This window comes from Megascapheus bottae, chromosome 6 (genome assembly GCF_031878675.1).
Source record: "Megascapheus bottae isolate mThoBot1 chromosome 6, mThoBot2.hap1, whole genome shotgun sequence".
In the NCBI taxonomy this organism is placed as follows: Eukaryota; Metazoa; Chordata; class Mammalia; order Rodentia; family Geomyidae; genus Megascapheus; species Megascapheus bottae.
Genome location: NC_143514.1, coordinates 78555466 through 78579048, shown reverse-complemented (window position 1 = coordinate 78579048; position 23583 = coordinate 78555466). Strand labels below are relative to the sequence as shown.

General features: G+C 46.5%; 1 protein-coding gene across 1 annotated transcript; it reads left to right on the top strand.

The window, feature by feature from the left end:
* The first annotated feature begins 4287 nt into the window (after positions 1-4287).
* Positions 4288-11680, top strand: Rbp7 (retinol binding protein 7). Its single transcript, XM_090333925.1, has 6 exons — positions 4288-4352; positions 6824-6831; positions 7240-7342; positions 7680-7755; positions 8434-8535; positions 11630-11680. The coding sequence occupies exons 1-6, from the start codon at positions 4288-4290 to the stop codon at positions 11678-11680; spliced, it is 405 nt and encodes a 134-aa protein (XP_090190051.1).
* The last annotated feature ends 11903 nt before the right edge of the window (positions 11681-23583 follow it).

Genomic DNA, 23583 nt, shown 5'->3' with positions numbered 1-23583 from the left:
TGTAAGTCACTGGATCCAGGAGGGCTCAAATTTGGACAAAGAGGTACCTTCTTTTGTCCTGTCTAGAAGGAAGAACTTGACTTATAAAGGTGAAGATAACTCCCTCTCCTCCAGTCACGTCTGACTAGTGTCCACAATAGATAGCCTTTGCTCAAGCTGGCCCAAAGCCATACTAATAACTAGCACAATGACTAAAATTATTATGAGTTACTTTAGTGACTTTCATTTTGAATTCAAGTTTTCGAACAATAAGATTTTGATGATAGGAATTATGATTTTTCTTTTTTTTTTTTTTGCCAGTCCTGGGCTTGGGCTCAGGGCATGTCCTTGGACTTTCTCAAGGCTAGAGCTCTACCACTTGAGCCTCAGCACCATTTCTGGCTTTTTGCTATGTATGTGGGGTACCGAGGAATCAAACCCGGGTCTTCGTGCATGCTAGGCAAGCACTTTAACCACTAGGCCAAACTCCCGGCCCCGGAAGTATGATTTTTCTATGTCCTGTTCCCATGTTCCAGAATCGGGTCAGAGTTCATAGTTCTGTATCCTTTAAATAATAAACTATGGAGCCGGGCTCCAGTGGCTCAAGCCTGTGATCCTGGATCCTCAAGACGCTAAGATCTAAGGATTGTGGTGCAAAGCCAGCCCTGGTGGGAAAGTCTGTGAGACTCGTATCTCAAACTAACCACCAAAAGTGTGGAAGTAAAGCTCTCAAGTGGTAGAGCGCTAGCCTCGAGCAGAGAGCAGCTCAGGGACAGAGCCCAGGCCCTGAGCTCAAGCCCCAGGATCAGAGAAAGAAAGAGAGAGAGAGAGAGAGAGAGAGAAAGAGAGAGAGAGAGAGAGGGAGGGGACAGCTCATTAAGGACAAGATGTTCCCATTCTCAATTCTCAATAAAAAGGCCTCTCTCCTTTGGGAAAGGAGTGGAGAAGCACTGGCTAGACATAGTCCTATGCCTGGCACAGTGTTAGGATGGAGTTCTTTTATATTATTATTATTATTATTATTATTATTATTATTATTATTGTACTTGTTTCTGAGCTGAAGACCTCAGGAATGCTAAGTATTCACTCAGCAACTCAGTATATTCAGTATTTTTAGCCTGAATGGTTTTTTTGTTGGTTTGTTTTTGTTTCATTTTCCCCTGTTTTGCTTTTTGGTAATACTGCTGTTTGAACTCAAGAGTCTTGTACTTGTTAGGCAGGTAGTATACTACTTGAGGTAGGCCACTAGGCCTTTTTGCTTTAGTTATATTTCAGATAGGAATTTGGGGGGGGCAGGAGGGAGGATTTGTGCTGACACTAGAGTTTTAACTCTTTTGGTCAAAGCTGATTCTGTACCACTTGAGCCACAGCTCTACTTCCAGCTTTTTGCTGGCTAACTGGAGATAAGAGCCTCACAGACTTTTCTAAATCGGCGGATTTTTTTGTTGTAATTCTCAGCTCTTAGCCCTCTGAGGACCTAGAATTACAAGTCTGAGCCACGGGTTCCAGTGCAGAGTAAGTTTTTGTGTGTATATATGCTGATCCTGGGGCTTGAACTCAGGGTGTGAGCACTGTCCCTGAGCGTTTGTGTTCAAAGCTAGCACTCCATCACTTAAGCCACAGCTCCACTTCTGGCTTTTTGGTAGTTGAAGATAACAGTCTCACAGACCATCCTGCCAAGGCTGGCCTAGAACTATGATCTTTATATCTCAGCCTTCCGAGTTTCTAGGATGATAGACTCATGGTAAGCTTTTTTCTTTTCTTTCTTTCTTTTTTTTTTTTGCCAGTCCTGGGCTTGAGCTCAGGGCCTGAGCACTGTCCTTGGACTTTCTCAAGGCTAGAGCTCTACCACTTGAGCCTCAGCACCACTTATGGCTTTTTTCTATGTATGTGGTACTGAGGAATCGAACCCGGGTCTTCATGCATGCTAGGCAAGCACTTTAACCACTAGGCCAAACTCCCGGCCCCAAGCTTTTTTCTTTTCTTATTCTTTTCCCTTTTTTTGCCTCTTGTGACTTGAACTCAGGGCCTGAGCACTTTCCTTGGGTTTTCTCAAGGCTAGAGCTCTACCACTTAAGCCACAGCACGCTTCCGGCTTTTTTTAATGTACATGGTACTGAGGAATCAAACCTGGGTCTTTGTGCATGCTAGGCAAGCACTCTACCACTAGGCCAAACTCCTGGCCTCATGGAAAGCTTTTAAGAAATGTAATTCAGCCAGGGGCAGAAGCAACGAAGTCCAGATATTCTAATGCTTTCTGCAGTAGTCCAAGCAAGGGATCATGATGACTTAGATTAAGATGTGATAGCTGGGTGCTGGTGGCTCACGCCTACAATCCTAGCCACTCTGGAGGCTGAGTTATGAGGATCAAGGTTCAAAGCCATCCAGGGCAGGAAAGTCTGTGAAACTCTTACCTCTAATTAACCACCAGAAAACCAAAAGTGGGGCTGTGGCTCAACGTGGTTGAGCACTAGCCTTGAACAGTAGAGCACCCAGGCCCTGAGGTCAAGCCCTGTGACCACCACCCTCACCAACAAAAAATGTGAAACCAACAGGACTTCCTGGTGGATTGGATTTGAACACTCATGGAAAACAGAATCCTGGCTGTTGACTTGAAAATTCAGCTGATAAATGGTATTATGAAGATGAAATGAACTGGAGAATATATTTGGTTACAGTTTCTATCTTAGGTGTGTCAAGCTATGGATGCCTTTAAGACATCCAAGCGATGACACCAAGTAGGAAAAGAAAAATGTCCTATGACCTTGGGAGTCAGGACACACGGGTTTGAATCTAGACTTTCCCACTAGTTGTTCAATCTTTGGCAAACTACCTTACCTCTCTGTGCCCAAACTTCGTCCCTGACAAATGGAGATAAAACAGTCACTACTGGAGAAGTAAGATTTTTCTTTCTTTTTTTTTTTGCGGGTTTTGGGGCTTGAACTTGGCGTGGGCGCTATCCCTGAGCTCTTCAGCTCAAGGCTACTGTCCTACCACTGAGCCAAACCCCACTTCCCATTTTATGGAAGTGGTGCTGCAGCTTAAGTAGTAGAGCACTAGCCTTGAGGAAATCCCAAGGACAGAGCTCGGTCCTTGAGTTCAAGCCCCAGATTGGCCAAAAAAAAAAAAATTGCTGGGCAGCCAGGGCACTGGCAGCTCACACCTATAATCTGAGCTACTCAGGAGGCTGATATTTGAAGATCATGGTTCAAAGCCACCCTGAGCAGGGAAGTGTATGAGACCCTTACTTGCAACTAACAAACAACAATAAAAAGATACATGTTGCTATGGCTCAAGTCTTGCGTAAAAATGCTCATGCCCTCAGTTTAAGCCCTAGGACCAGCACACACACACACACACACACACACACACACACAAAATTGTTGGTAAGAAAAATAATCATCTAGCTGGGGGTGGTGGCTCACTCCTACCTACTGAGGAGGCTGAGATCTGAGGCTCAAAGTTCATAGCCAGCCCAGGCAGTAAAGTACATGAGACTCATCTCCAACTAACCACTAGAAAACTGGAATTGGCTCTGTGGCTCAAGGGGTAGGGCTGTAGCCTTGAGCTGAAGAGCTCAGGGACAGCATCCAGGTCCAGAGTTCAAATCCCACAACCAACAAAAAAAGAAAAGAATAAAAGAAAAATAGTCAGGCACGGTGGCTCACGCCTGTAATCCTAGCTACTCAGTAGGCTGAGATCTGAGGATCAAGGTTCCAAGCCAGCCTGGGCACAAAAGGACCTAAGATGCTTCTCTCCGATTTACCTCTAGAAAATGGGAAGTGGGGCTTGGCTCAAAGGTAGGGTGGTAGCCTTGAGCTGAAGAGCTCAGGGACTGTGCTCAGGCTGAGTTCAAGCCCTATGACCCACCAAAGGAAGGAAGGAAGGAAGAAGAAAGAAAATCATCTATTTATTGACATGCCTATTTATTGAGTTAAACATAGAAGTATATTGTTGTTTGAAGTTGGCACTGCATTTAATGTCATAAACTTGAAAGCCATCTATTGGTGGTTAATATGTGGAAGGGGGTGGGGGTGGGGGTGAGGCTGAGGTTCAGCTGTGTTTAAAAGAAAAAGGAGAGGAAGGAGAGAGCCCCAAGGGAAAGTCAAACTTGCCAAGGGCTGGGAGGGAGGGAGAAGGGACCAAGGGGCAGAGCAGAGCCAGGAGCACATGGAATAGAAGCTAGGAGGGAGAAGTTCCAAGAGGGAGGGTCCAGAGCTCTCACCCACCCCACCCCTCAGCTCCACCCTGCCCCCACCCCACTTGTAGATGAGCACAGGCATGCGTGTTCACCTGTGATCCCCAACCATGCCCACAGACCTCAGTGGCACTTGGAACCTGCTCAGCAGTGACAACTTCGAGGGCTACATTCTGCCCTAGGTAGGACAGGAGGGGTCTGGGCCACCAGGGGACCTTGGATGGGGCTCCAGGCCTTGGCTGCAGGTCTTGGGTAAGGGAAGACAGCCTGACTTGTTTGTCCCCACTCCCCATTCTCATGGGTCCTTCCTTATCTCCTCCCTCTACCCATCCACCTGTTTATCCCTTAGTCCTTTTAGCTGTCTACTCTGCCTGAGCTGTGCCTTCCCTTCCATGCCCCCTTCATCCCCCAAGCCCTTAAGAGCCTCTGTCTCCTTGTCCATTCCCGGTTTCTCTCTCTCCCTGCCAAGGTCAGTCCCATCTATGGCACTAGGGGAGCAGGGCTGGGGTGGGGAAGGAGGGCCAGCCACCTGAAGAGGGGGCACTGGAGGGGGGTGGCATGGAGATCCAGCAGGACAAAGCAGAGAGCCAGGGCCTTTGTCACCCAAATCTGCCTTGTTTGGGACAGTGACTGTCCCACAGAGGTCAGAACTAAACCGCAAGAGTCCCCAGAGTCAGAAATCTTGAAATCTCGAGATATCCCTGGCTTGCTTCCCTTGGGAGTGAAGGCTCCTGGGCCCCTGGGCCCTAAGCCCCAACTCCCCTACCTGTGTGGGGACCCAATTAGCTCTTGGGGTGGACCTGGTGCCTGCATGGTAGTGGGGCTGGGTGGCTGCCTGGAAACCTGGAGGAGGGGGACAGCGTGAGACTCTGATCAGTGCCCTCATTTCCCAGAAGGGCGAGTGAGTGTGTTTTCTGCCATCCAGGCATAGTGCTGCCCTTGGGTGCTGTGCTTGTCCCACCTTGAGCCTCTTTCTGTCCTGGATTTTAATGTCCCTGCCTGGTGGCACTCACTGTCCCTAGGAGTTTTTGACAAGCCATGGAGGAGTTGAGGTATAAGGCTTGCTCTGGCTCCATCTCCTGATTTAGTGACACTGGCTTCAGCTTTCCAACTGAAATTGAAAAGGAAGTTGTCTGGCATGATTTTCTTTAAAATGGGGAAGAGGGGTAGGAGAGGAGGTTGAGGGGGGGCTCTATGGTAGAGCTTGGGTGAGAACCTAGGTTCAGCCTCAGCACAAGAAAAAAACAAAGGCAAATAGAGGATAATTCACATTTTCCCACTAACCAGTAGAAATGCACAGTTCTGTGGCTGTAGAGTTGTTTCTAAGGACACTGAGACTGTGAGGAGTTCTTCCAGCCAGTTCTCTCCCTAATTCCTGGTATGGAAATTTCCACTTTCTCTAGCTAAGTCAGTCCCTCTTGTCCATTCACAGCAAGGTCTAAGGCTGCCCGGTGGCTCACGACTGTCATCCTATCTACTCAAGAGGCTGAGATCTGAAGATCCTGATTCAAAAAGCCAGCCCAGGCACAAAAGTCCATAAAAACTGGAGGTAGCCCTGTGGCTCAAGTGATTGTCTTGAGCTGAAGAGCTCAGGGACAGTGCCCAGGCCCAGAGTTCAAGCCCTGACAGGCAAAAACAAAACAAAATGAAAACACAGTCTAGCCTTTTCATATGTTCTGTTTGATATTTTTTCTGGCCTCAAACTATTGTTTCACCTCTCATCAGCCTCTTGAATGTGGGTTTTAGGTGTGAGGATCATGCATGGTGAAGCCATTTAATTATATTCTCTCCCACTTCTTGTCCGTATTTTTTTTTTTTTTTTTGCCAGTCCTGGGCTTGAGCTCAGGGCCTGAGCACTGTCCTTGGACTTTCTCAAGGCTAGAGCTCTACCACTTGAGCCTCCGCACCACTTCCGGCTTTTTTCTATGTATGTGGTACCGAGGAATCCAACCCGGGTCTTCATGCATGCTAGGCAAGCACTTTAACCACTAGGCCAAACTCCCGGCCCTTTGTCTGTATATTTGGTTCTGGTTCCAGAAAGATATTAAATCCAAATAATTATTTTATATTATGTCACATATTCATGAAGGAAAGCAAGGTCTACTTAAAGTAGACTAAGAATAGGTGGGTGACGCCAGGCGCAGTGGCGCACACCTGTATTCTTAGCTACTCAGGGGGTTGAGATCTGAGGATCACAGTTTGAAGCTAGCCTGGGAAAGAAATTCCTTGAGACTTTTATCTCTAATTTGCTACCAGAAAACTGGAAGTAGAGCTATGGCTCAAAGTGGTAGAGCACGAACTTTGAACACAAAAGCTCAGAAATAGTGCCTAGGTCCAGAGTTCAGTCCCCACAACTGACCCCTCACCAAAACAAAAAAGGCCAGGTATTTGGTGGTTCATACCTACAATCCTAGCTACTAGGGAAAATGAGATCTGAGGATCCTGGTTTATAGCCAGCTCAGGCAGAAAACTCCATAAGACTCCTATCTCTACTTAACTAGCAAAAAGCTGGAAGTAGAGCTATAGCTCAAGTTGGTAGGGCGTCAGTCTTGAGTGAAAAAGCTAAGGGACAGCACTCAGGCTGTGAGTTCAAACCCCAGTACACACACACACACACACACACACACACACACACGTACCAAATAGTATGCTAGGTATGTGCTCTGTCACTGAACTACTGCCTCGGCCCTCAATGCTATCTTAATTAAAAGTACAAATATATGGAGGAGAAAAAGGCCAAGTTAGGATTGTTAGGTTGGGGGTCTGAGCCATGTCTCCTTGTCTTCTCTGTCCCCTGTTCTTTTCTGTAGCTTTCCAGAATTGCTTCACCATGGTCAGCTTTAAACCCATAGCCTAAGGCATGGCCAGAACAATGACTCTCATGAAAACCACCTCGACTTTTCCTCGGTCTCTGGCTGGACATCTGCCAGGGCAGCTTTCACTATGGTGCCAATGAAGTTGCAAAAGAAACTCTAGCGATCACAAGTGATACTTTGTACGGCTCTCAAATTCTCAACTTTTACATGTCACATGAATGCATATTTAATTAATAATTACTCCAGGCATCGACTTCGCAACTCATACGATAGCCAAACTGCTTAAACCACAGAAGGTGAATGAACAAAATGGGGCTTCCTTCACCATCTACACATACAGCAGCCTCAGGTGTTGTGCCAAGATTGTCCCATGTTCTGGGAATGACCCCCTCCCCCTTTGCTTAGGGCCCATGTACTTGAACCCCAGGTGGCAACAGCTTGGTGCTCAGTGGTTAGACACCTGAGCTCTGATTCGACCAGTGGTTTGAGTTATCAAATAGCCAATCAGGTAATTGTAATTCTCCTATAAAAGCTGTGTAAAGTTCTTGCTCAGGGCCTTTCAGCGTTGCCGGATACGGGTATGCTGAGGCCTGAGTCTAGACTCGTAAATACAACCCTTGCTTTTTAGCTTTGACTGTGGCCTCTGGTGGTCTTTTCGGGGTTCTAGGAATTCGGGTACAACACAGGGACTACTTTGTCCAATGCAAAGTTGGAGAGGAATTTGAGGAAGACAATAAAGGCCTGGACAACAGAAAATGCAAGGTAAGGTAAGCTCATGGGCCATGGTGCCTGTGACTCAGGCCTGTAAGTTCTAGGTACTCAGGAGGTTGAGACCTGAGGATCTTGGTTCAAAGCCAGCCCAGGCAGAGTCAGTGATAAGAGTCTGTGAGACTCTTATCTACAATTAACCACTAGAAAATGGGAGGTGGGCTGTGGCTCAAGGGATAGGGTGGTGCCTAGGCCCAGAGTTCAAGCCCCGTGACCTACAAAAAAAGAAAGAAAGAAAGAAAGATAGAAAGAAAAGAAACGTAAGGCTCTGGACTCAATCCCCTGTACTACAAAAAAAGAGCAAAAATACATATTAAAATAACATAGGCTCCTAATTTTGAATGTTTAAATTGACATACATTCTAGTGGCTAATATTTTTGTGTGTGTATTGGTACTAGGACTTGAACTCAGGACCAGGGCAATATACCTTGGCTTTTTTACCCAAGGCTTTTGTACTAACACTTGATCTATATCTTCACTTTATACTTTACTGGTTCATTGAAGATTTGAGTCCCACAGACTTTTCTGACCACACTGGCTTTGAATCTCAACTCTCAAATTTGAGCCTTCTAAGCAGTTAGGAAAACAGGCATGAGCCACCAGCATCTGGCTTCTAGTGGAGAGTAGCTGAGGATCCTGTCAAAGAGCCATTCCTTTCCTCCTCAATGCAGAGCTTGGTTACCTGGGACAATGAGACGCTCGCCTGTGTGCAGAAGGGGGAGAAGAAGAACCGAGGCTGTCACCATTGGATCGAAGGGGAGAGACTCCATCTGGTACCTGCCACATTATGCTTTTATTTGGGGATAACAACATAATATTAAGGGGAAAAAAGCTGGGCGCCTATGGCTCATGCCTGTAATTCTAGCTACATAGGAAGCTGAGACCTGAGGATTGTGGTTCAAAGCCAGGCCAGAGTCCAGGCAGGAAAGTTTGGGAGATTGTTAATTGTTATTTCTATTGAATTACTAAAAAAAAAAAAAAAAAAAAAAAGCTGGGAGTAGAGCTGTGGTTCAAGTGGAAGAATGCTAGTCTGGAGCAACCAAGGAGCTAAGGGACAGGCCCTGAATTCAAGCCCCAGGACAAGCAGCACACACACACATGCACGCATGCACACACGCACGCATGCATACACGGTAGGGCCATGTTTTGATTTGCTTTGCTTTGTTTTGTTGTCAGAAATGGCCTTGGATTTAGAGCCTCACCCTCTCATTTGGCTTTCTAGCTTAAGGCTCAAGGCTTCGGCACCTGGCTGTCACTAGAAGAAAAGCTGGCACCTTGGCTCACACCTATAATCCTTGCTACTCAGGAAGCTGAGATCTGAGGATTGTGGTTCAAAGTCAGCCTGGGAAGACAGTCCATGGGGCTTGAACTCAGGTCTGTGAGCTTTCTCAAGGCTAGCACTCTTACCACTTGAGTCACAGTACCACTTCCAGCTTTTTCTGTGTATGTAGTACCATGGAATCAAACCCAGGGCTTCATGCATGTTAGGCAAACTACCACTAGGCCGCACTCCAAGCCCCCATGTGACTCTTTTCTCCAGTTATCAGAAAACCAGAAGCAGTACTGTAGCTCAAAGTGGTACCTTGAGTTAACCTTGAGTGAAAAAACTTAAGGACGGTGCCCAGGCTCTAAGTTCAAGCCCCACAACAGAGAGAGAGGTAGAGGGAGAAGGAGAGAGACAGAGACAGAGAGAGACAGAGAGAAGGAGGGGGGGAAGAAAGAAGTAGCCAGGTATCAGTGAATCATACCTATTATCCTAGCTACTCAGGAGACTAAAATCTGAGGAATGAGGTTCAAAGTCAGCCCAGGAAGAAAACTCTCCGAGATTCTCACCTCCCTCCAGTCATCCCCCAGAAAGCCGGAAGTGGAATTGTGGCTCAAGTGGTAGAGTGCCAGTCTTGAGTTAAAAAGCTAAGAAAGGGTGTAGGTCCTGAGTTTCAGCACCAGTACTGGAACAAACAAATAAAAAGAAGCATCTGGGGGCCGGGAATTTGGCCTAGTGGTAGAGTGCTTGCCTAGCATGCACAAAGACCCAGGTTCGATTCCTTGGTACCATAGAAAACAGCCAGAAATGGTGCTGAAGCTCAAGTGTTAGAGCTCTAACCTTGAGAAGATCCAAGGACAGTGCTCAGGCCCTGAGTTCAAGCCCAGGACTGACCAAAAAAAAAAAAAAAGAAGCATCTGGTGTTAGAAGGAGAAAACTCCATATATATGGTGCTAGAAATGTCTAGAGTCACCAGGCTTTGGTGGCTCACATCTGCAATCCTAACTACTCAGGTGGCTGAGATCTGAGGATCAAGGTTCAAAGCCAGCCTGGGCACTACCAAGTCTTGGGACTCTTATCTCCAGTTAACCTCTAGAAAAGGGGAAGAGGGGCTTGGCACAAGGGTAGGGCGGTAGCCTTGAGCTGAAGAGCTCAGGACAGTGCCCAGGCAGAGTTCAAGCCCCATGACCCCCCCCCCCACACACAAAGATTCAAAGCCAACCCAGGCAGAAAACTCCATAACACTCTTTAATCAGCAGAAAGCTGACAAGGAAACTGTAGCTCAAGTGGTGGAACACCAGCCTAGAGTGAAAAAGCTAAGAGACAGTGCCCGGGTTCTGAGTTCAAGCCCCACATAAAAGTGAGCCAGGCCGGGCACAGTGGCCCATTCCTGTAATCTTAGCTACTCAGGAGGCTGAGATCTAGGGATCAAGGTTCAAAGCCAGCCCAGGCACTAAAGACCAAGACACTCTTATCTCCAATTAACCTCTACAAAACCAGGAGTGGTGTTGTGGCTCAAGGGGTAGGGCAGTAGCCTTGAGCTGAAGAGCTCAGGGACGGTGCCCAGGGACTGATATATCAATACTTTAATTCTGGCTACTTGTGAGGCTGAGACCTGAAGATGGTGATTTGAAGCCAGCCTGGGCAGGAAAGTGTGTGAGAGTCTTTTTTTTTTTTTAAACTATTTTTCCAGTCCTGGGGCTTGAACTCAGGGCCTGAGCACTGCCCTTGGACTTTCTCAAGGCTAACGCTCTACCACTTGTTCCACAGTACCACTTCCAGTTTTTTCTTTGTATGTTGTACCAAAGAATCAAACCCAGGTCGTCGTGCATGCTAGGCAAGTACTCTACCACTAGGCCAAACTCCCGGCCCCCCTTGTGAGACTCTTATCTCCAATTAAGTACCCAAAATGCTGGAAGTGGAACTGTGGCTCAGGTAGTAGGGCACAAAATAAAATAAAATAAAATAAAAGTTCAGGGACAGCATTCACGGACTGGGAGTTTGGCCTAGTGGTTAAAGTGCTTGCCTAGCATGCATGAAGACCCAGGTTCAATTCCTCAGTACCACATAAATAGAAAAAAGCCAGAAAAAAGCCCAAGTGGTAGAGTTCTAGCCTTGAGAAATGAGGACAGTGTGCAGGCCCTGAGCTCAAGTCCTAGACTGGCAAAAATAAAATAAAATAAAATAAAAGCTCAGGGACAGCATTCATGCACTGAGTTCAAGCCCTAGGACCATCACACACACACACACACACACACACACACACACACACACACACACACACACACACACACGCACGCACGCGCACACGTCAATAGACTTGGGATGGCCTGTAATATTATCTAAAGTATGAGGCTAAGATCTGCAAATTTCAGTTCAAAGCCATCCCCAGGCAGGAAAGTCCTGAGACTCTTATCTCCAATTAGACATCCACGAGGGGAACAGGAGCACGGCCTAGTGGTAGAGTGCCCATGCGTGAAGCCCTGGGTTCACTTAAGACAGAACCTGAGTTCAAGCTCCAGAACCTATACACACACACACACTGTCAAGAGTCAAAATAGACCACAAGCCAACTTATCCATCCTGTACTCCCCTTGTCCCAGGAAATGTTTTGTGCAGGCCAGGTGTGCAAACAGACATTCCAGAGAGCCTGATCCACACCAAGCAGCACGGCACATTTGTGGCTTAATGCCAAATGATGTTGCAGAATGCACATGTGTTTATCGTGGTTTGGTGACAGAGCTTCCAGTTGAAGAGAGGTCACACAGCATTGTAAGAAAAAAATTCTCCTTCAATAAAGCTATCCAGTGACTCTGATTTTTTCTTGTAAATTTCCCATGGTGCCTTGTCTTATTAAGGTTTTGAAAACATAAGGCACACAGTGAACAAAACAGAATTTCCACCTGAAATGCCAGTGTGGAAGGTGAGGAAAGGAGCAGGGTAAGCAGTGGTGATGGTGACAGTTTTGGAGGGGTAGCCATCACTTGTGGGATGGAGATGGTGTCACTGAAGTATCACAGAGGTCCCTAAGTGAAGAGGTGCCATCAGAAAACATCTTGAACTGGGTGGGGGCGGTGGCTCTCATCCTAGCTGAGATTTGAGGATGGAGGTTTGAAGCCATCTGAGGGAGAAAAGTTTAAGAGAGGGGCTGGGAGTTTGGCCTAGTGGTAGAATGCTTGCCTAGCATGCAAGAAGATCTGGGTTTGATTCTTTGGTACCACATATATGGAAAAAAGACAGAAGTGGCACTGTGGCTCAAGTGGTCGAGCTCTACCAAGGATAAAAACTCAAGAGAAAGTCCAAGGACAGTGCTCAGGCCCAAAGCCCAAGCCTAGGACTGGCAAAAAAAAAAAAAAAAAAAAAAAAAAAGAAGGAAAGAAAGAAAAGAAAATTTCAAGAGACTCTTAGTTCTAATGTACAAAAAGCTACAAGTGAAGCTGTGGTTCAAGTTCAAATAGTAGAATAATAGTCTTAAGGGGAGGAAAAAGCTATATAACAGCACTTGAGTTCAAGTCCTACTGTCCCTATCCTCTCTCCAAATTAAAAAAAAAAAGCTGGGTAAGGTGGCTCACGCCTGTAATCCTAGCTACTCAAGAGGCTGAGATCTGGGGATCAAGAGGGGACACAGGACCTGAGACTTTTTATCTCCAATTAACCTGTAGAAAATGGGAAGTGGGACTTGGCTCAAGGGTAGGGTGGGAGCCTTGAGCTGAAGAGCTCAAAGACAATGCCCAGGTCCCCCCAGGCTGAGTTTAACCCCCTGACCCACCAAAAAAATAAATAAGTAAAATAAAGCCCAGGCCCTTCCCCAGGCTGAATTCAAGCCCCATGACCCACCAAAAAATAAATAAATAAGTAAAATAAATAAAATAAAGCCAGGTGTGTTGGCTCATGCCTGTAATCCTAGTTACTCAGGAGACTGAGCTATAAGGATCACGGTTCAAAGCCAGCCCTGGCACTAAAGTCTGTGAGACTTCTATCTCCAATTAACTACCAGAAAACCAGAAGAGGCACTGTGGCTCAAGGGGTAACATGGTAGCCTTGAGCTGAAGAGCTCAGGGACAGTGCCTAGACCCAGAGTTCAAGCTCCATGACCACCAACACCACCACCACCACCACCACCAAAAAAGGGTTAGTTCCAAAGCCTTCCTCCTTGATTTGGAGATGCTTATCCCTGCAAGAGCGCAGAGCCAAATAGGGTGTGTGTATGCATGTTTGCTAGTCCTGGGGCTTGAACTCAGGGCCTGGGTGCTGCCTTTTAGTTTAGTTTTTTGTTTTTTTTTTTTGCTCAAGCCACTGTTCCACTTCTGGCTTTTTTGAGTGATTATTTGGAGATAAGATCTCAAGTGTTAGGAAAAGGGAGGAGGAAACAAAACAGGCCGGACTTGATCTCAACAAGCAACTTTTGGAGGGAGGAGGTCTGAACATGGAGACAGAGATGATCAAAAAGGCTATTAGGGCTGTGGAGGTGACCACAGGTATGGGCAGAAAATAGGGTACCAGTCTACCTGACAGATGCAACCATTACCATGAGGTATAGTTTGTATACATAGGGAGTAGAAGGAGTCAGGTTATTAGTGTCTAAACAGCTCTAACTTAGACACACTTAGGATCGTAAGTTATATATCTGTCTTGCCTTGACTGTTTGACCTTTTCTGGGTCCAGTTCTCAGCACTCTGAGTCTTCTAACCTCTTAACCCTTTACTGATTTCACTGCTTGGCCTCAGAGTTCCCTACAGGCGAGGCCCACAATGGAATGTTTAGGGCGAGTCTTTGGTTGAATTGCTGGGCCTGGGTCAGACATGTCCGTCCTTGCATACCTGGAGTTTTACCTGGCATCCACATGCTTCTGGGAAGATAGTGTAGGGGCCAGTTTTTCAAGGACTTTCCTGCTGGGGCTGACTTTGAACCCCCATCCGTAGTAGGATGCTAGGTAAGCCACCTGTGCCTGGTTTAGCCAAATACTTCCAAGAGCAGAAGGAAGAACTCTGGAACTCTAGCAGAAAGTCTATGCAACAACTCCTCCTCCTCCTCCTCCTCCTCCTCCTCCTCCTCCTCCTCCTCCTTCTTCTTCTTCTCCTTCTTCTCCTTCCTCTCTTCCTCATCTTCCCTTCTCTTTTTCTTTTTGCCAGGGAGAGGCTGGCTTTTGTGGGGTTCAGCCTCTACAGGGGAGCTGGGGGGAGAGGAGAGGACTTATAACCACAGGCAGTTTCTTTTATTTTAAATATGTCTTTATTATTCTCTTCTTTCTTTTTCTTTTCTTTCTTTCTTCCTTCTTTTTAGGGGGAGGCAGTCTTGGGCTTGAACTCAGGGCCCTGGCACTGTCCCTAAGCTTCTTTTGCTTAAGGCTAACACTCTACCACTTGAGCCTCAGTGCCACTTCTGGCTTTTTCTGTTATTATGTGGTACTGAGGAATGTAACCCAGGACTTCATGCATTCTAGGCAAGTACTCTACCACTAACCAACATTCCCAGCTCTGTTCTTTTTTTGGGGGGTGGGGGCAGTCATAGGTCTTGAACTCAGCCTGGGCGCTATCCCTGAGCTTTTCAGTTCAAGGCTACTGTCCTAACCCTGGGCCTGAGCATTGTCCTTGAGCTTTTCGGCTCAAGGCTACCACCCTATCCTTGAGCCAAGGCCCACTCCCCATTTTCTAGAGGTTAATTGGAGAGTCTCATGTCCTTTTATGCCAGGGCTGGCTTTGATCCTTGATCCTCAGATCTCAGCATCTGGAATAGCTAGGATTATAGGCGTGAGCCACTGTGCCCAGCTATGAATGTCCAACCCTTATCTCTAATTAATCATTAGAAAACAGGAATGGGGCTGAATCTCAAGGGGTAGGGTGGTAGCCTTTAGTTGAAGAACTCAGGGAGAGTGCCCAGGCCCAGAGTTTGAGCCCCATGACCACCGCCCCTCAAAAATAAAAGTTACTATTAAAGTGATGTACAGAGGGGTTACCATTGCATAGGTCAGATAAAGAGGATCTCTCTTTCTCTCTCTCTCTCTCTCTCTCTCTCTCTCTTTCTCTTTTTGTTTTCATTTTTTGCTAATCATGGGTCTTGAACTCAGGGCCTAAGCATTGTTCCTGAGCCTCTTTTTGCTCAAGGCTACTACTTTACCACTTCAGCCACAGAGTCACTTCCAACTTTTTCTGAGTAGTTTGTTGGAGATAAGATTCTCATGAACTTTTCTGCCCAGGCTAGCTTCAAATGGTGATCCTCAGATTTCAGCTTCCTGAGTAGCCAGGATTACAGGTGTGAGCCACTGCCAGTGGGTTGCACAATGTCCCCCCTTTCCTGTCTCCAGGTTTTTCCTTCCCATTCCTACCTCTGAGGAGCATAGAACATATCTATATATTTTCTATAAACCTATGTTAGCCATTTGTATTTTTATACTTGTATTTTCTTAACTTGACTTTCTGCTTCTGTATACCCGCTTGCTAAAACCCTGAGAAATGTAACTGCTGTTCTCGTGGCTAATCTACAACCACACACTCGCCCCTGGGTCCCAGACACTCCCGGATCTGGAGCATGAATTACAAGGTCAGACTTGCGAGGGCCAGGGAACTAGGCACAAGGCTGTTAGCCTGTCCGCGTCTGGCCCCTTGTCGGGTCTTTCTCCACTGATCCCATATTGGGCCTTTCCCTTCACCCAGTAGCCAATCAGTTCAAAGCACGACAGCTCACTAAACCGACCAATGATTAGTCACTGAAGGGACCCCTCCTTTGATCACGGACCCTAACAGTCACGACCCTCCTCCCGCTTTGTATCACGCCAATCATTTAATGGGATCGTGCTATGAATTTCCTGCACGGCGTATTGATTTGTTGCCAATGCTTGCTGGGACCTTCCCCCTACCAAAGAATGTATTAAAGGTGCTGTAATTTTGTGCTCATGGCCTCTGGTCTGCACTCGCCTATCAGTGAGCAGAGATCCGTGCTCGAGCTCGTCAATAAATGACTTATTACAATTTGCATTGATCTTTGGTCTCTGGTGATCCTTCCGGGGGGCTTCAAGTTTCTGGGCATTACACCTCCACACTGTCCAGGTCACAGGCAGCTCTGATTGAAGTGTTCACCCAGGAGAAGCTGCTGGACTTGCCTGGGCAGTACTCGCCACATGGAGGGCCCCAGGGTTAGCCTAGAGGCTAGTCATTTCCTAAAGTTAATCTGGGCCATCCTCCTGCCTGGCCTCCTGAGAAAGCACCTGTGATGTTAAAAAAAAAAAAAAAAAAGCCCATTGAAGGGGAGGTTCTGCCTCCCTGGGAAGTAGAAGGAAGGTATGGAAGGATTCAGGTTTCCAGCAATAGGGAGAATTCCAATCTGCCCAGCTGTGATGAGGAAGGAGACAGAAAATGAATGGAGCTAGGGACTGTCACAGGATCCCTCTGCAGGAGAAGAAAGGAAGGCCCTGGCTCCATCTTTGTTGTTAGCTTATTAACAAGAAAAGAAAGTTCTAGTTCTTAGATTTTGTGAAATTGTGATTTTTTTTTAAATAGTAATGCTTGAAAGCAGGTGACTCATCCCAGCTAACCCTGTAACCTGGAAGTTGGGAATGAAAGGATTACAGGTGTAATCAGATCACCAGGCAGAAAAGTTTGAGTCCCTTCTATTTCTTTATTGTATGTGATTTCAATGCCTTGTGCTATGCCTCAGCTTTTTCAGTTTTTGATTGTGATCCTCAGATCTCAGCCTCCTTTTAGCTAGGATTACAGCTGTGACTCACCCACTCCTGATGAAACAGCTATCAATTTTTTTTGCCAATTTTTGGGCTTGATCTCAGGGCCTGAGCACTGTCCTTGGGCTTTCTCAAGGCTAGAGCTCTACCTCTTGAGCCATAGCACCATTTCTGGCTTTTTCTGTGTATCTGGGACCGAGGAAATGAACCCAGGTCTTTGTGCATGCTAGGTTAGCACTCTACCACTAGGCCAAAGTCCCAGCCCCTAACAGTTACTATCTTCATCCCAGTTTTATGTCAGAGTCACAAAGATGTTGCATGGTACAATTCCAGCAAGAAACAGAGAGGCCACATTTTGAGGTCAAATTGGGAGTCTTGATTAGAGCCAGTGACTGCAGGCAGACTCCTGTCTCAAACACCTGCAGCCCAGTACAGAACTTGTACAGAGCTTGCCAAGACAAAACCACATATTTGGGGTGAAGATGCAAATCCAATAGAAATCCAATAGAAATACTTCCCATTTAGGGAAGTAGCTCAGAGGTCAGCTTAAACTTTCTACATATGGGGAATATGCTTCAAAATTTCCATATAAGAAGTTATACGCAGGGCCAGGAGTTTGGCCTAGTGGTTAAAGTGCCTGCCTAGCATGCATGAAGACCCGGGTTCGATTCCTTGGTACCACATACATAGAAAAAAGCCGGAAGTGGTGCTGAGGCTCAAGTGGTAGAGCTCTAGCCTTGAGAAAGTCCAAGGACAGTGCTCAGGCCCTGAGCTCAAGCCCAGGACTGGCAAAAAAAAAAAAGAAGTTATACGCAGAGGTGAGCGAGTCAAACCATGTAGGGAGATAATCAAGGACCAGCATTCTCCGTAGCAAAAGCTCTACTAAGGCTAAATAACATGACAGCAACGAATATTCTCTCTCACTTCTTGGCTTTTCAGAGCCTGGTGAAAAGCCCCCTCTACCAAGCAAGGCACCAGGATGCCTATGAGAACAAGGCCCTGTTGCTTAGACCCAGTCTCCTTATTTCAAGATAATAACTTACCTAAGGTCATGGAGTCAATATAATAAAGAGGAAGAAGTTGAGACCAGGGAATCTGTGCCATATTTTTTTTTTTTTTTTTTTGGCCCCTTTCTCTTTCTGGCCCCGCTCGCTCCTGGCTCTGCTCGCTCTGGCCCCGCTCGCTCCGGCCTCGCTGGCTCTGGCTCGGCTCGCTCCCGCACGCTCCGGCCCCGCTCGCTCCGGCCCCGCTCGCTCAGGCCACCACTCGGTTGGGCTCTGTTCACTTCAGCTCAGCTCGCTTCTTTCGCTCTCTGTCGCCGTCGCAGTCTCGTCTCTGCCACTTTTCCAGTTTGGTTGTGTATGTGGGATACCGAGGAATCGAACCCGGGTCTTTGTGCATGCTAGTCAAGCACTTTAACCGCTAGGCCAAACTCCCGGGCCCCTCTGTGCCATATTTTGCTCTATGACATAGTTGATACATTCAATGAAATAATTTTAGTGTGGTGAGTCTTGTTGCTGACTATGTGTTACCGTTTTTCTCCTTTTATGTGGTCCTCTCCTTTTATTTTGAACATCAAGGAAGAACATTCTCAGGGCTGTGTATACAACTATATGTGGGAAGCCCCATGCTGAACTCCAGTGCTGCAAAACAAAACTAACAACAACAACAAACATTGAGAATTGTCAGCCAGGGATAGTGGCTCACGCCTGTAATCCTAGCTACTCAGGAGCCAACCCAGCACTAAAGACTGTGAGACTCTTATCTCCAATTAATCACTAGAAGTGGAGCTATGGCTCAAGGGGTAGAATGGTAAGCCTAAAGCCGAAGAGCTCAGGGACAGTGCCCAGGCCAAGGGGTAGGAGGGTGGCTTTGAGCAGAAGAGCTCCAGGACAGCACCCAAGCCCAGAGTTCAAGCCCCATGACCCACAAAAAAAAAAAAAAAAAAGAATTGTCCACTGGCCTGGTGCTGGTGGCTCACGCCTGTAATCCTAGCTACTCAGGAGGCTGAGATCTGAGGATCATGGTTCAAAGCCAGTTCAGACAGGAAAGTCTGTGAGATTTTTGTTTCCAATTAACAACCAGAAAACAAGAAATAGTACTGTGGTTCAAAGTGGTAGAGCAAAAAAAAAAAGGTGGGGGGCACAGGGGCAGAAGTTAATGCAAAGTAGTAGAGCAAAAATAGCTCAGTGATAGTGTCCAAGCACTGTGTTCAAGCCCCATGACTATCAAAAAATAAAGAGAGCCAGAGTGAGAGTAAGAGAATTGCCAATTATAAAATTATAGTAAACCTTTATTTTTCCTCAGGGTGAGATGTGGACTCAGCACTTTGAGGATGACTGATGAGAGAAGATACTGTTGCTGGCCCCAGGCTTCTCTCTTCTCTTCCCTTTTTGTCCCAGCCATATGATTGAAGTGGATTGGCCAAGTAGTGGGCCCTGATTGGCTTATCATCCTAATTTCTACATCCATAACTGATTGGCTTAAAGACAAGTACTGTGAGCACATTTGGGTCAATTAGAGTTCAGGATTTTTTTTTTTTTTTTTTGCCAGTCCCAGGCTTGAGCTCAGGGCCTGAGCACTGTCCTTGGACTTTCTCAAGGCTAGAGCTCTACCACTTGAGCCTCAGCACCACTTCCGGCTTTTTGCTATGTATGTGGTACTGTGGAATCGAACCCGGGTCTTCTTGCATGCTAGGCAAGCACTCTACCACTAGGCCAAACTCCTGGCCCCGATTTTTTTTTTTAATTGAAGGGAGGGGAGGTCTGTTTCCAAAAACCATTCTCTGCTGCCTATGACCTCATAAATAAGCATAGGAGCTACATTAAGCTTCACCTCCAGCTTCTTGAGTGAAAGAATTTTTGTTTATTCTCTCTACTTTTCCTTCAAATACACTCCTTTACAACCTAAGCCAGTTTGCCTTGGGCTTCCTCTTATTGCAGTGAAAGTGTAACTTATGGCAAGGCTAATAGTAGTGTAAAGTTACCTTTATTGTCCAGATTGTAGACTAAAAAGTTGAAAGAAGCGGGCACCAGTGGCTCACGCCCGTCATCCTAGCCACTCAGGAGGCTGGGATCTGAGGATCCCGCTTCAAACCCAGCCTGGGCAGGAAAGTCTGTGAGTCTCTTATCTCCAATTGACCAACAGAAAAGTGGAAGTGGCACTGTGGCTCAAAGTGGTAGAGCCCAGGGACAGTGCCCAGACCCAGAGTTCAAGCCCCACCACTGACAAAAAAAAAAAAAGATGAAAATTGGAGATTGGTAATTTACTTGAAACCTATCTAATTCTAGAAGTCAGGTTATTGACTGTTGTTCCGTCTGTCCTAGCTGTTTCATGTGGTCCCAGCATTCTTATCTCCCAGCACAATGAACAGTGTTGAATATCATTGAATATTATTCTAAATGTTCTATATGGCTCTAATAAAAATGATTGACAGTAACAACTGCTGATAAAAATGTGGAGAATTTGGAAGCCACATACATTGCTGGTGGGAATGTAAAACTAAACAGCTGCATGAAAACTAGCAATTTCCCTCCTAGAAATATGCCCAAGAGAAATGAAACTATGATACCACAAAAAGTTGTATGTTGCAACATTATTCAGAAAAGCTAAAAGGTAGAAATGGCCCACTCGGGGCTGGGAGCATGGCCTAATGGTGAGTGCTTGCCTAGCATGCACAAAGACCGGGGTTCAATTCCTCAATACCACATGCATAGAAAAAGCCAGAAGTAGTGCTGTGGCTCAAGTGGTAGAGCGCTAGCCTTGAGAAAGCCCAAGGACAGTGGTCAGGCCCTGAGTTCAAGCCCCCCAGGACTGATTTAAAAAAAAAAAAAGCTGGGCACCATGGCTGACACCTGTAATCCTAGCTACTCAGGAGGCTGAGATCTGAGGATCCTGGTTCAAAGCCAGTCCGGACACTAAAGACTGAGAGACTCTCATTTCCAATTCACCACTAGAAAATGGGAAGTAGGGCTGTGGCTCAAGGGATAGGGCAGTAGCCTTGAGCTGAAGAGCTCAGGGAAAGCATTCAGGCCCAGAGTTTGAGCCCCACGACCTAGCAAAAAAAAAAAAAAAAAAAAAAGAAAGAAAGAAAGAAAGAAAGAAAGGAAGAAAGAAAAGGCCCACCTATCTGCAAACTACAAATTGATAAAACATTATACCTATGAAATGGATATTGTTTGTAATTAAAGAAGTAAACTACTCATATGTATGACAATGTGTGTTAGGAAAATGGAGAACAGAAAAGGAATCATCAACAGGGGAGACTGTTTATTGAGGAACAGGGAGGGGCACAGACCTTCCCACAGGATTGGAGGTAGTATGTCAGCTGGGACAGGAGCTAGGGTTTTATGGGGTCTAAGCAAGGGGGGGCAGAAGTTAATGCAAAAGCCATTGGGTCAAGGGATGTGGGGGCTTCCCCATTGGGCCCACAATGTAATATTTACAGCTAGGCTTAGGTAGAGTCCCCTGCTGGAGTCCTCGAGTCTGTCTTTGGTGCTTGCCTGGTATCTCTGCACCTCGGCAATGCAGAATGGGAATCGCTCTTTCAATATGAACCTTGAAAACACTTGAAGGCGAAGTGAAAGAAAGCTGACACAAAAAGACACATGATTTATGATTTCTCTGATGAGGAATGTCTCAAACCTGCAAACCTAAAAACAGAAGGCAGACTAGTGGTGGGAGGTGAAGAGATGAGGGTGTGAAGGTTTATGGGTAAGTGATAAGACTTTAGGGGGAAACAATGAAAATGTTTTGGAATTAGCCATGATGGTGTGGCTCCCTTAAAACCACTATGAGGAAAAGCAATCTTCTCTGTCCAATTAAAATGTTGACATCTTGTAACCAGTTGTTATTCTGTACTGATGTGTCTCAGTCCTGATATTTCCTGAAATTATGCGCTTCTTGATTTAAGTGTAACTATTGCTGGTGTTGTTTGTAATCAGCTAGTGATGTGAGGGGTGTGAGTCTCTACCAATGGAGTTAAAGAATAACCTCCCTCCCAGCCCCCACCCATTGAGTGAGAACTTGCCTCTGGCTTTACCACCCTCTTCCTTCTAGTAAGGACCTTTAGTGGTTAGAGTACTTTCTAGCCTTTTTTTTTTTTAGTATAAATAAGTAAATAAATAAAATTGTGAATTTGACACCTTAGCAACAAGGTGAAGATTCATTATCCCTGGGGTTAGGATAAAAACTTAAGCAGGCTGGGTGGGGGGCTCATGCCTGTTATCCTAGCTAATCAGCAGGCTGAGATTTGAGGATCAAGGTTCAAAGCTGGCCCAGTCACAAAAGGAGCTGAGACTCTTATCTCCAATTAAACTCTAGAAAATGGGAAGTGCACTTGGCTCAAGGGTAGGGTGGTAGCTTTGAGCTAAGGAGCTCAAGCCCCATAATCCACAAAACAAAAAAACAAAAAACCCAAAACAGAAAAAAAACCCAAAACAAAAACCAAAAATGTAAGGAGACCACCCTGCCCAGTGTGCCCAGTGGCGGAGTACCATTCTGTACAGAAGTAAAGTGCTTGAACTAAAATCTCTATCTCCTGAATGTTATTTATTTTCTGACCCCAGAGGCTTGTATGTTTCTAACAACTGTCCACTTGAATTGGAAGAATTGTATGGCATGAGATTTCATGGCACATAAAATGACTTGTAAAAAGAAATGTGGGTATTAACAATTAACATTAATGATACCAGGAGTCCACATTCTGGCTTGCAGAGAATTCCTTTCCTGGAAAGCAGATAACATGCAAAGCCAGCAGTGGTTTAATTTTACTCACAAATTCCAAGCATATCTACTAGTCCGATTCCTATTTTAGGCATGCAGCAAATACATTTTAACTCTTTTCATACTGGAATGAAAATGTGAAGATTATGGTTTGGTTGCCCACTGTGGTGGCACATGCCTGTAATCTTCGAATTCAGGAGGCTGAGAGGACATGAAATGGCAAGCCACTACAGGTTGCAACAGCAAGTTCAAGGCCAGCCTGGGGTAGATAGCAAGGTTGTCTCAAAAACAAGATTATGGCTCAGCAAACCATCCAAGACAGTCATTCTCTATGGCAGACTCTGTAGTTTCAAGGCAGAGTTAACTCGGCTCAGTGTATTCTAAAATATTTATTCACGTTCAGCTTCAAGCTTGATTTTTCAAATGCTGCTCATAGTCAGCAGCTATTTCTGTCTCTCACCCACTATACCTTCAAATTTTACCCATATTCATTTTTATAAAAAAAAATGTCTAAGTAAAATGCAATGTTTGAAATTCCTGTGTTAATTTTCTGCCCTGGGGTTTCCTGGGGGCGGGTGGTGCGGAGGGCCGCAGCCGTTTTGCAGCCTAAGAGCAATCAGCAGAGCGCAGAAGCACCGACCCACCGCTGCTCTCCGTTCCTGGGAACAACCGAGGCGCCGCGGGAGCCCAGGCCGCGAGCCAGCGCCCCCTGCAGGCGCCTCGCACGGGATGGCGCGGTCCTTCCCAGGGTTACCCTACCTGCGCCCAGGGCCCCGCCCACTGCCCTCTCGCGGTCGCCACGACAACGCCCCGGCAACGCCCCACCCCGCCCCCCGCCCAAGGCAGTCCCTTTCGCGCCCCCCCCCTGCGCCGCACGACGCCGCTGCGTGGGAGGGGAGGAGCCGAGGGCGGGGAAAGGACGCAGGAAAGAGGAAATCGGCGGAGCAACGCCCGTTGCCTATTGGCTATCGCGTCCAGGAGCCAGGAGCCCCGCCTCCTCCTCGGGGTCACGTGATCCCTTTCAAAGATGGCCGCCCTGTTGTTTTGATGAATAATACTTGGTGGGGCGAGGGGGTAAGAGTAGGGGTGGAGGGGTAGGAGGACTTACGCTTCCAGCGATAGCTTCGCCAGTGCCACCCTCCCCTCCCCCTCCCCGGG

Bases quoted from the DNA above. Each gene is read 5' to 3' on its own strand.
- Rbp7 (XM_090333925.1), top strand. From the start codon at position 4,288: ATGCCCACAGACCTCAGTGGCACTTGGAACCTGCTCAGCAGTGACAAC. The intron at 7,343-7,679 runs GTGTTGTGCCAA...GGTACAACACAG, and splicing joins TACACATACAGCAGCCTCAG to GGACTACTTTGTCCAATGCA. The intron at 8,536-11,629 runs GTACCTGCCACA...CCCTTGTCCCAG, and splicing joins AAGGGGAGAGACTCCATCTG to GAAATGTTTTGTGCAGGCCA.